This window comes from Anolis sagrei, chromosome 3 (genome assembly GCF_037176765.1).
Source record: "Anolis sagrei isolate rAnoSag1 chromosome 3, rAnoSag1.mat, whole genome shotgun sequence".
Taxonomy (NCBI): domain Eukaryota; kingdom Metazoa; phylum Chordata; class Lepidosauria; order Squamata; family Dactyloidae; genus Anolis; species Anolis sagrei.
Genome location: NC_090023.1, coordinates 29,310,915 through 29,323,841, shown reverse-complemented (window position 1 = coordinate 29,323,841; position 12,927 = coordinate 29,310,915). Strand labels below are relative to the sequence as shown.

The 12,927-nt window shown below is 40.3% G+C and overlaps 1 protein-coding gene across 6 annotated transcripts in view; it reads right to left on the bottom strand.

Moving 5' to 3' along the window:
• Positions 1-507: 507 nt before the first annotated feature.
• Positions 508-12,927, bottom strand: part of SGCG (sarcoglycan gamma) — a 35,169-nt gene continuing 22,749 nt past the window's right edge. For all 6 annotated transcript variants that reach the window (XM_060770935.2, XM_060770936.2, XM_067466572.1 and 3 more), the window contains 4 exons: positions 11,799-11,924; positions 10,834-10,918; positions 2,429-2,552; positions 508-697 (listed from right to left, as the gene is read on the bottom strand). In XM_060770935.2, coding sequence (XP_060626918.2) covers positions 524-697; positions 2,429-2,552; positions 10,834-10,918; positions 11,799-11,924 — 509 coding nt within the window. In that variant the 3' untranslated portion in view covers positions 508-523. The remainder of the gene's footprint in view (positions 698-2,428; positions 2,553-10,833; positions 10,919-11,798; positions 11,925-12,927) is intronic.

Here is a 12,927-nt window from a genome sequence, read left to right as displayed (position 1 = left end):
CAATAATTTAAATCAAATGCTTTCCAGACTGAATTAGGATACATAAGCCAAATTACAAAGATGCTGGTCTTCACACACTAGCAATAGTGGATATATGTGTGATAGCTGCACGCACACACAGATACATGGTAAAGATTTCCCATTGACATTAAGTATAGTCGTGTCTGACTCTCGGGGGTGCTGCTCAACTCTATTTCTAAGCTGGAGAGCTGGTGTTGTCTGTAGATGCCTCCAAGGTCATGTGGCCAGCATGACTGCACGAAGCTCTGTTACCTTCCCACTGAAGCAGTTGATCTCACATTTGCATGTTTTCAAACTGCTATGTTGGGAGAAGCTGGGGCTAACAGTAGGAGCTCACCCCACTTCCCAGATTCAACCAGTTCAGCAGCTCAGCAGTTTAACACGCTGCACTACTGGGGGCTCCATAGATAGATAGATTTCCAAAATTCTTGCCATCAGTTATGTTCAGTAGTACAAACCCTGATCAAAAAAGTCCACAGAAAGTACCTTGTTTAGAGTATTTTTATTGACAAACCTGACTAAAGGCTAAGCAATTAGAAACTTCATCAGCCAGCGCTAGGTACAGCCGCCCATCAAGGCAAACACAAACTTCATAGAGTTCTTCATCTGTGTCAGATTCTCCACTAGTTCCCTGAGGCAATTTGGGAAGCCGTAAAGTCTCCGTATCAAACATAAGCTATACATAGAAGAAAGGAACAGACTTAATAGTTCATGTAGGAGTCAATTAGTGCAAGAACAGTTCAACTGTTCAATGTTTGCCACATATGTCTCCTTGTACAATTTCTTTCTATTTGAGAGAGTTTTAGTAAAGAGAAAATATTTAGGCCATTTAACACTTTAAAAGTAGATGGAAATATAGCAGGCTCCTTATAGAATGGGCACCTTATATATCTGACCCCCCCCCCTTGCAAGTTAAGGTTCCAATTTTTAAAATGCTAGTTTGAAGATGACATATTCTTATCTGACATTCTTTCACTCGCAAGTAAAATAATACATATAGTCCAGAGAAGACATACTGAAAAACGACCTCGTGATGGAGAAATTTCATAGAGCTTGAATTTGCTAAACTAGAATAGACTCTGATTTAGTACCTTAACTTTCTTACAAGCATGAAATTATATCCAAAAGAATAAACACTACATGTTGCTTCTGCTACTCTTTCTATGTTTATATTTATGTCCCTCTTTTCCTCTAAGGAGCTGAAAGTGATGAGTGATATTTCATTCCATTTAACTACACAAGTCTGTGAGTCAACTAGACTGAAAAATGGTGTACTTTATTGAAGTTCATGATTGGGTATTAATTGATGCAGTACTCACACAGGTATTCAGGAAAGGATGAACATAAACACATGTTTCTGTGCCCATCACCAGAAAATACCACTTCCCTCCATACTTTAACCCAGCCCAACAACGAATTGTATATGTGGATACAAATCCTCACCAAGTGGACTGTGTTTGAAATTATTAAGTCACCTTCAACTTGGTTTCAAGCAAGTAGTGTTGGTGGATAAAGCCCTAAATGTTTTTGGGACAGCTTGTTCGAAAGACCACCTTCTGCTGTATAAATCTGCCTGAAATTTGAAATCCTTAGTGGAGGATCTCTTGTTTATCTCAACCTAGAGAGATTGAATGGTGAATAGATAAAACAGGGCTTTCTTTTTGACAGTTTTTTTTTTTGTATGGCCTCTGATATTGAAACTGTTCTTTCGCGGATTTTCACTTATTGCGGGTGGTCCTGGAATGGAACACCCATGCTTAGTGAGAGAACACTGTATCTCAGTACAATGTAAAAATGCCACATACAGAACTATGCTATGTTGAGGCATATATCACCTCTCAACACACTTACTATAAAATTCCAAAGCCATTTTCTATGGCTGTTTTGTGCTTCATGGGAAGTAGGCAGGATCAGAGAAGATCTGGCTGTTTCTGCTGTTGCCAGACACAATGGTGATAATAAATACTGAGAAGTCAGAATGGAGGAATCTCAGCCCTTCTATAATCATGTGTTTGATTATTTGGGGGGGGGGGGGGTTACTATAGATTTCCCCAATCCTGTCTTGGGATGTCATAGTGTGTTTGGAAAAAGTTGTGGAGCACTATGAAGAGGATAAGGATATCAACCACAGCACTTTGAAAAAACCACATCTGTATATGTAAGAGACACGTGCCCCTATATGAATTCTGACACAAATGCCTTACTTCCTATATGGCCATTAAACCATAACTTTTTTCTTTATGTTGTGTGCATTCTGTCAACTTGTAACAATGGGACTCCAGAACAGATCAGCATGATCTAAAATTGGCAAGGACACAACCCAAATGAAAGCAGGTGGCAACATCAGTGTGGCAACAGCTGCAACTACGGTAGGTTGTATGTTAATAAAGAACAATTGCATTCTCACCGTTCCTTCACTACTGTGGAGCTTGATATCCAAATGGGAAGAACCTTCAATTGTTCCAGGTTGTGCTTTTATTTGAATTCCTCGTGGAGCATTCATTCTTAGCGCCCGAGTTGGTGACTCAAGTCTGAAAGTAACCAGAAGATGGGAAATGAGACTATCTCAAGAAAGTGGGAATTTTAAAACTTACTTCAGCATTCATTATACTGATTTTCCTAGAGTAAGATTTCCCATTGTCATGGATGCCATCACAATATGGCTGTAGTGTTCATCACTATGGTTGGCCATCAAGGTTAAAAGCCAACGTGTTCAAGAATCTAAATACATGGTGAAGGAAGGATCCAAATTATCAAAACAACCTTTTTATCTACAATGTATTGTCGAAGGATTTCATGGCCATAATCACTGGGTTGTTGTGTGTTTTCCGAACTGTATGGTCATGTACCAGAAGCATTCTCTCCTGACATTTCCCCTGCATCTATGGCAGGCATCCTCAGAGGTTATGAGGTCAGTTGAAAATTAGGAAAATTGGGTTTATATATCTATGGAATGTCTGGGGTGGGAGAAAGAACTCTTGTCTGTTTGAGGTAGGTGTGAATGTAGCAATTGGCCACTTTGATTAGCATTTAATAGCCTTGCAGTTTCCAAGGTCTGGCTTCTTACTGTCTGGGGGCATCCTTTGTTGGGAGGTGATTCACGCCTACTTCAAACAGACTAAGAGTTCTTTCTCCCACCCTGGACATTCCACAGATATGTTGTTGTTGTTCATTCGTTCAGTCGTCTCCGACTCTTCGTGACCTCATGGACCAGCCTACGCCAGAGCTCCCTGTCGGCCGTTACCACCCCCAGCTCCCTCAAGGTCAGTCCAGTCACTTCAAGGATGCCATCCATCCATCTTGCCCTTGGTCGGCCCCTCTTCCTTTTGCCTCCCACTTTCCCCAGCATAATTGTTTTCTCTAGGCTTTCCTGTCTCCTCATGATGTGGCCAAAGTACTTCAACTTTGTCTCTAGTATCTTTCCCTCCAGTGAGCAGTCGGGCTTTATTTCCTGGAGGATGGACTGGTTGGATCTTCTCGCAGTCCAAGGCACTCTCAGCACTTTCCTCCAACACCACAGTTCAAAAGCATCAATCTTCCTTCGCTCAGCCTTCCCTAAGGTCCAGCTCTCACATCCGTAGGTGACTACAGGGAATACCATGGCTTTGACTAGGCGGATCTTTGTTGCCAGTCTGATGTCTCTACTCTTCACTATTTTATCGAGACTGGACATTGCTCTCCTCCCAAGAAGTAAGCATCTTCTGATTTCCTGGCCACAGTCTGCATCTGCAGTAATCTTTGCACCTAGAAATATTATTATTATTATTATTATTAACTTTATTTGTACCCCGCTAGCATCTCCCGAAGGACTCGATGCGGCTTACACGGGCCGAAGCCACAAAACACAATACAATAGAGAACATAACACAGCAATAAACAAAGCAAATCAAACAATTAAGCAAAATAACCACAATGACAATACATCAAGACACTATTAAAACTGGTTCGGCCAGCGCTGAGATGGCAGGAGGAACGTAGGATTAAAGTGCGGTGTGCAGCAACATTAGTTGTGCTAAAGTGCATCTAGGACTTGGGATGGGGATTCCTAATCTGCGAAGGCACATCGGAACAGCCAAGTTTTTAGGTTCCTTCTGAAAACTGCCAGAGTAGGGGCCTGACGAAGCTCTCTTGGAAGGGCATTCCAAAGTCGGGGGGCCGCCACAGAGAAGGCCCTGTCCCGCGTCCCCACCAAGCGCGCTTGCGACGTAGGTGGGATAACGAGCAGGGCCTCCCCAGATGACCCCAGAAATACAAAGTCTGTATTTCTGGGGTCATCTGGGGAAATACAAAGTCTGTCACGGCCTCCCCAGAAATACAAAGTCTGTCACGGCCTCCACGGTTTCTCCCTCTATTTTCCAGTTGTCAATCATTCTTGTTGCCATAATCTTGGTTTTTTTGACGTTTAGCTGCAACCCGGCTTTTGCGCTTTCTTCTTTCACCTTGATTAGAAGGCTCCTCAGCTCCTCCTCGCTTTCGGCCATCAGAGTGGTGTCATCTGCATATCTGAGGTTGTTAATGTTTCTTCCAGCAATTTTCACCCCAGCTTTGCATTCATCCAGCCCCGCACATCGCATGATGTGTTCTGCATACAAGTTAAAAAGGTTGGGTGAGAGGATGCAGCCTTGCCGTACGCCTTTCCCAATCTTGAACCAGTCTGTTGTTCCGTGGTCAGTTCTGACTGTTGCTACTTGGTTCTTGTACAGATTCCTCAGGAGAGAGACAAGGTGGCTTGGGATGCCCATCCCACCAAGAACTTGCCACAATTTATTATGGTCCACACAGTCAAAGGCTTTAGAATAGTCAATGAAGCAGAAGTAGATGTTTTTCTGAAACTCCCTGCCTTTCTCCATTATCCAGTGGATATTGGCAATCTGGTCTCTCGTTCCTCTGCCTTTTCTAAACCCAGCTTGAACATCTGGCAACTCTCGCTCCATGTATTGCTGGAGTCCACAGATATATAAACCCCATTTTCCTAGTTTCCAAGAGACCTCACAACTTCTGAGGATGCCTGCCATAGATGTGATTTTATTTTGTATTGCGTGCTTATCTTATTGCTTTTAATCTTATTTTTTATCTTAATTATATTTTATTGATGTATTGTTTTATGTTGTATATTTGCTTTGATGTAATTGTTGGGCTTGGCCTCATGTAAGCTGCCCCGAGTCCCCTTGGGGAGATGGTGGCGGAGTATAAATAAATTATTATTATTATTATTATTATTATTATTATTATTATTATTATAGATGCAGGCAACATGTCAGGAGAGAATGTTTCTGTAATATGGCCATACAGCCTGGAAAATACACAATAACCCTTTTAATCTATTATTATTATTATTATTATTATTATTATTATCTTTATTTGTACCCCGCTAGCATCTTCCGAAGGACTCGATGCGGCTTACAAAGGCCAAGGCCTCAAAACACAACATAACAATACAACACCTAAAGCAAATTAAAAACAATTAAAGCAATATTAAACAACAAGCAATAAACAATACATCAAGACACTATAAAACTGGGCCGGGCCAGAGTAATGGGTACAGGATTAAAAGTGCTGATGTGACAGGTGATATGTAAGGATTAAAGGGTAAGTGCAGTGTGCGGTGTGCAGCAATCTTAGTTCTAATAAAGTGCTTCTGGGACTTGTTATTGGAGGTTATCTAGAGTTTTTATTTCAACATACTGTCTATTTTACAGGAAAGATAGATTTATTTCCTCAAATCATGTCTAAATTTGTTCCACATAAGAAACAAGGAAATCAGTCCTAATCACTTGCAAGAAGGGTATACAACCACACATCCGAGAGCTATCCCTTTCACAAACATGTATCATGTCTGAATGGGAATTACTATTATACTTTTATCTCTTAATATATATACTATCATTACCCAAATATTCATAGACATGCTGCCCATTCATCCATTACAAAAGTAGACACATATATTCCTTTTTTTTCTCCACCTCAAGAAATGGCCCAGGAACTCAAGCTAATGAATATTATTTTAAATATTAGACTAAGGCTATTTTCGTGGCTGCTTTTACAAAAGTTCAGGCTATCTAGTTGAGAGCCTATCGCCTGTGGCTTGAGCCACAATCTTTGTAATAGCTATAATGTAGCTATTACAAAGTAGCCCTCCAATCTCAAAGTCTCTACATCCCTTTTTAGAAACTAGGCTCAAGAATATAATTGGTGACAGTATGAAATGAGATACAAACTCTGAAGAGTATTTCCAACCTCTGAAAGCCCTCTTTTAGCACACAGCTCCAAACAGAATGTGCTAAGGAGGTAATAGGAGCAGCAGACCTAAAACCAGCTTTCAGATCAAGAATAGGGAATGTGTGACTCTCTCAATGTTATTGTACTGCAACTCCCTTCTTCCTTTACCACAGGTTATACTGGGTGAGGCTGATGAGCGCTACGGTGCAACAACATCTGAAGGACTAACATAAACCTGACTCTTGCTTTAAGTTACACAAGTATGTTAATCATATAACCAAAAGAAAAAGTAGTACACAGTAATACTAAAGGCAAACCGATATGTGTGTGTGCAGTTACTAAATGCAATCTAACATACAAGAGCAGTAGAACGCAACCGAAATATATAAAAGTATAATACCAGAAGGTGAGTGGAGGCTCTAAGTGTCTTATCTATCACTTTTGCCTAACGAGAAAATGTAAGGATGTGTACTTCATGGAGTCAGTTCAGAAATTAAGCTCTACTGAGAACATAGCAGTTAATTGGAGAAACAGGTAGAAATGTATATAGGGCAGAACCTCAGGGACTTTATAGAGAAGTCTCAAGCAATTGTCTGCTTCAGAGAACAGAAATAGTCTTGGGGAACTAAGGCATAATGCTACAATAACAATATTTGAAAGTGCATCAACACTGCAGAATTAATGCAATTTAACACTGTTTTAACTGGGCTGACCCGATGCTTTGGAATGATCAGAGTTGTAGTTTAGTGAGACAGCAGCACTCTTAACAACGAAGGCTAAAAATCTTGTAAAATAGAATTTTCAGAAATGCTACTCACTCCAGGTATAAAGTCAATTAGATGGCAAAGCAGGAAGATGTATGTATATGCGAGATTCCTAATGTGTGAATCACTGGGAAGAAGTCTTTGTTTTCCTGTGTAGTGAGATCTATTTAGAAACAAGTTGAACTTGTACAAAAGAGCCATGATCTACTTGAATGAAAATAATAATAATAATAATCATCATCATCATCATCATCATGGTGTCTCCCCTGCCAGGGGAAAGTGTGGATGAGCTCCCTCTATTAGCTCCAGCTCCCCATGCAGGGACATGAGAGAAGCCTCCCACAAGGATGGTGAAAAACATCAAAACATCTGGGTATCGCCTGGCCAACATCCTTGCAGCCAGCCAATTCTCTCACACCAGAAGCAACATGCAATTTCTCAAGTTGTTACTGACAAGGAAAAAAATGTTGGCCAAATGTGGATTCATAGCAACACTTTTTCAAATGATTTAAATATACCAAATTCACTAAAATGTTTCCTAGATATTATATACGCTTTAAGAATTAAGATTAATAGTTTTGAAAATAGAATGACAAGTCTAACTCACGATTTGTAAGCCTTAATATCAAGTAAAGTGATTATCTGCTATAGGAAAAATATTTGTTCATAGAAGCACTTGCAATGCCACAAGGTGGCAGAAGAGCACTGCAGGCCTTTCACTTTGGGAACAAAATAGAAAATGCATCAGTTTCTTCGCAGTTCAGTCAGAGTTAGATATTTCTGCCATAGATATCTCTTGTGTTTGTTTGGAGAATATTAACCCCCTGATTCTGATTGGAATTCTGAAAAAAATTAAAGAGCACAAGCTGATTTTCCTTTAAGCGGATGACTTTCTTGACTCCTGGCTCTCTTTTTTGAGTACTTCTGATTGTCCGGAGATGCAAAAGGCAAGTTGTACCAGTAGAGCAATGTTCAATAAAACTGTGGTGCAACTGTCTGGGAGTCAGTTGCATTAGACCAATACTGACCGAAAGGTCATGAATTCGAAGCCAGCCCGGGTCAGAGTGAGTTTCCGACTATTGTGTAGCTTGCTGTTGACCTTTGCAGCCCGAAATACAGGTGCATCTGTCAAGTAGGATATTTAGGTACCGCTTACGCGGGGAGGCTAATTTAACTAATTTACGACACCATAAAAAATCTCCAGCAAGCATGCAAAGAGTGAGGAAGTACTCCATCAGTGTCACAACTGGATGGTGAAGCGACAGCTCCCCTGGTGGCCAGAATACCCTAATGAAGCTGGAATGTTAAATGGCCTCTGTGTGTCTGTCTATATATGTTGTTGGTCTATGGCATTGAATGTTTGTTATGTATATGTACATTGTAATCCGCCTTGAGTCCCCTGTGGGGTGAGAAGGATGGAATATAAATACTGTAAATAATAATGATAATAATAATAATAATAATAATAATAATAATAATGTATGATTCTGGTGGTGAATTGCATCTATACCATCCAAGGATAAACCTGTAATTAGAAAGTTGGCCAGCCAGCGATGAATTTGCCACAGCAACATTTTTTGTCTGTGTCAGGAGTGACTTGAGAAACTGCAAGTCATTTCTGGTGTGAGAGAATTGGCCATCTGCAAGGACGCTGCCAAGGGGATACCCAGAAGTTTGATGTTTTACCATCCTTGTGGGAGGCTTCTCTCATGTTCCTGCATGCAGAGCTCGAGCTGACAGAGGAAGCTCATTCGCGCTCTCCTCCATTCAAACTTTCAACCTGTCAGTCTTCAGTCCTGCCAGCACAAGGGTTTAAACCATTACACCACCGGTGGCTCCTGCCACAGGAGCAATGAGCACAACAATATTGTGAAATCAATGGAAAATACATTAATGGTCTGTCAATGAAATCAAAAGATTTGAAGCAAAGTTATTGTATCTGTATGTATGTGTGCATGCACACATTTGTCTAGCAAGAGAAACAGACTTTGGCATGGTAACTGCAGGGGTGAAGCTACTGAGTTGAAATTTATGTACACAAACCACCATGACAATAGGAAAGGGATTCAGCATAATTCTTTCTAACTTTAGATTTTGAAAAGATCCAAATATATAGCAGTGACCCACGCCTTGCATTCTTGGAAGCATTTGCACAAGGGCCTCTTTCCTCATAAATCAGCCTTTCATGAAACCCAACACTCGGGACTCAATACCAAAGGCTTTTGGAAACAGAAAAGGCCTTTGTATAAGCCTTATGTTCCTGTTTCTCAGTCAGAATGACTCACACATGGTCAGCGATTAATATCGTAGAGCATATCATCCAGATAAAGGAGCTACCCCAGTGCATGAGACTCAAGTCTTGTACAGTTGTTCCTTTCTTGACACTAATAGCCCTGGGAATAGTAGGATCTGGAGCACTAGTTGCAGAGCTGTCTTGGAAAAACAGTTTCTTGTTTCTTAATCTAGTAAAAAGCTGTCCTTCCCTTTTAACATGGAAGAACAGCCCAATTTTCCCTGTAATTATACATAAGGCATAGAAAAGGTTGGACTTATGCATGCAGTCAATGTGAGTACTGTACCATAAAAGGAACCATCCCCTTCTCTGTCAGAGCTTAATCTGTTCTGGAAAAAAACTAAAAGAAGCACCACCACCACCCCTACCAGCTCCAGTCTTCTGCTCTTTTGAATGCAAAAAAATTGGTGGCAGTGACCAGGGAAGGCTGATCACCTAAGGCAGCATTGGTGATTTTCCCTCTCTGTGTAATGGCCCTTGACTTATTCATGGGTTATAACAAAAAATATTTATTTATTTCGAATATTCATATCCTGCCGTTCTCACCGGGGGGAGGGGGGGTGCTCAGGGCAGCTCACAACCAGCAACCATTAGATGCCAAACACAATAATTATAATAACAATTACAATTAAAATAATTAGTTAAAACATTCATTTAGTTGCCTTCTGGCTGAGAAAGGCGGTATATAAATACAGAAAATAAATAAATTTTAAATTACAGAAATCCAAGGTCACAAGCCATCATTTTGATTCCAAAACCTGTCCTTGATTTATACATGAGGTTGACTTATACATGAGTATATGAGGTAGTAATTCTAAGTAAATATTGATGATACAGTACAATATTTTTTTGTATCAATTCCCCAAGTCCTGGTAACATCTTAGTAATGAGTTCTCAGTTTTTCACCCAAGTGATCTCATTATATAGTTTAGATCTTAGCCAAGAATTAATCCCAAATCCTTACATTACTGCCTTTAATATATATTAGCAAATCACACATACTAATAGTTAAGGTTTTAAATGTTGTGGATATGTACTTAATATGATTTGTCACTATGCAATGCTTCACATATCTCCGTATGTAACTTGATCATACAAAACACAATCCATGACAAAAGATACAAACATCATTATGATAACTATGTCTTTTTTTCTCACTACTTATTTCCACTTTTTGCAGTGCATTTTCAGATAGTATGACTGCAAGGAGAAATGGTTTTATTATTAATCTTTGCAATCTGCTGTTGAAGCCTTTTGAGAAACAATGTTGGAGTGTTTGACTCTTCGAATTCCCACTTGGCCATGGAAACCTACTGAGAAGTCTTGAGAAAGTCATACTCTTTCAGATTCGGAGGAATGCAAAGGCAGACTACTTCTGAATAAATTTGGGCAAGGAAACCCCATGATAGGCTTCCCTTAGGATCACCATAGACTGGAAAATAACTGAAGCCATGCAACAACCATAACAGGCAAACATAATTCAAGCAACTCCACATGCACACAAATAACTAAAGAAATGTCACAGTACTTGCTTACTTAAGCTCTTTAGCTTTGTTTAGGCCTTTAAAACCTTCGATAAGTGGTGTTTCCACAGAATGTTCACAAAGAGCTCCTTCTTTCCCTAGAACACAGGAAACAGATAGTCACTGAGTGGCCATTAGGCATCAGACAATTCATCTTCCCACAAAAAAAAGATCAGTATGGGTAAAATCTGGAATGTCATATTTCACCATGTAATAGTCACACTTTTCATTCCATTTTTTTTATGAACAAAGAGTGGTGTGACTATTATGCAATTAAAAAGAAAAAATCCGGATTTGGGGCTTCACTTGGCTGGCAGTCAAGTGAAGTCCCGTAGTTGGAAAGGGGGTGGGCATGCAAGCAAGTGAAGCTTTGCATCCCCGTATGCCTACTCCCTCTCCTTGGTGTTATGGGGCTTTACTCAGCTGCCAGCTGAGTGAAGCTCCGTAGCACCCAAAGGGCAGTTGCACTTTTCATTCACTCATCTGAGTGAGTGAACAAAGAAATATTAAAATTACAATTTTACTACCCCAAAATGGGAACGTGACTATTATGTGATGGTGACTATTACGTGATGAAATGTGGTAATTAATGAACAACACTTTCTTGTGATGTAGTTACTTAACAGTAAATGAAATATAATAAAAAGTTCTTATACTAAACCTATACTAATTAATATATCAACCACAGTGGGCCCTTCACTTTTGCAACGTTTAGGAGTACAAAATGAATAACATTGCTATTTCTTTCCTTTTTTTACTTCTCGTGGAATTTCAAGATCTTCCAGTGTGACTCTATGATCAACTTCTGACAATGTTGACGACAGAGTCACATTGGAAGACCTAGAGATTTCTAGAGAGACCATATTAATCAAATTGATGAATAATCAAATCTGCAAATGTTAAACCCACAAATGTGAAAAACCAACTGTAATTAACAATGAAAGATATTAACCTAAAGAATTAAACTTGATTGCCAACCTGTGATCCGAAGTCTGTCTGTACCCACTGCAGCTTCAGTATTATTAACTGTAAAAAGAGGTTTTCTGTCTAAGTTCATTGAGCTGATCTGAAAGTGCTGACCATCAAATTCTACCAAGTTAGGACCTATAAAAAACAGAAACCCGTCTTCAGATAACATACAAAACTACCAGTGATAGCATACCTTTCTATAATATACTTTACTTACTTAGGCGATCTCTCGTTGTCTGAGTAAGATTGTCCTCCTAGGGCAGTGTCCTGGCGGTGGGTATGTAGATGACTGTGAAGCCCTACTCTTGACCTGCATGTTCTTACGCAGTGGGGGCATCAGTTTCCAGGTGGAAGGAGGTCTAGGTTGGAATTGGCTTGACATGCCTTCCTCTTGACACGTTTCTGTCTTTTGCCCTGCATTTGTGCCTCTTCACACTGCTGGTCACTGCTGATCTCCAGCTAGAGTGCTCAAGGGCCAGGGCTTCCCAGTTCTTGGTGTCTATGCCACAGCTTTTAAGGTTGGCTTTAAGCCCATCTTTAAATATCTTTTCCCGTCCTCCAACATTCAGTTTTCCATTCTTGAGTTCAAAATAGAGTAACTGCTTTGGGAGATGGTGATCGGGCATTCGGACGGCGTGGCCGGTCCAGTGGAGTTGATGGCAGAGGACAGATGATGTTGTCATCAGCATATTGGAATTTTATTACAGATGATGTTGTAATCTTGGTTTTGGCTTTCAGTCTGCTGAGGTTAAATAGCTTGCTATTTGTCTGAAACATGATTTCCACTCTGGTGGGAAGCTTCCTATCAACAAGATGAAGTACTGTATCATAGCGATGAAGATGGAAAATAAAGTTGGGGCAATAACACATCCCTTACACCTGATTTCACCTTAAATGGATCACTTTGGGAGCCATTGCTATCCAAGAAGCCGCAGGATGTTCACAAATTTGTCAGGGAACCCGATTTTTGGAGGATGGGCCAGAGAGCACTGTGATTGTGTCGAATGCCTTTGCAAGGTCAATTAATTCCATGTATAGAGGTTGATTTTGTTCCCTGCATTGCTCTTGGAGCTGTCGTGCAGTGAAGATCATGTCCACCATTCCTCCTTAGGGCCGGAAGCTATTCTGGGATTCTGGG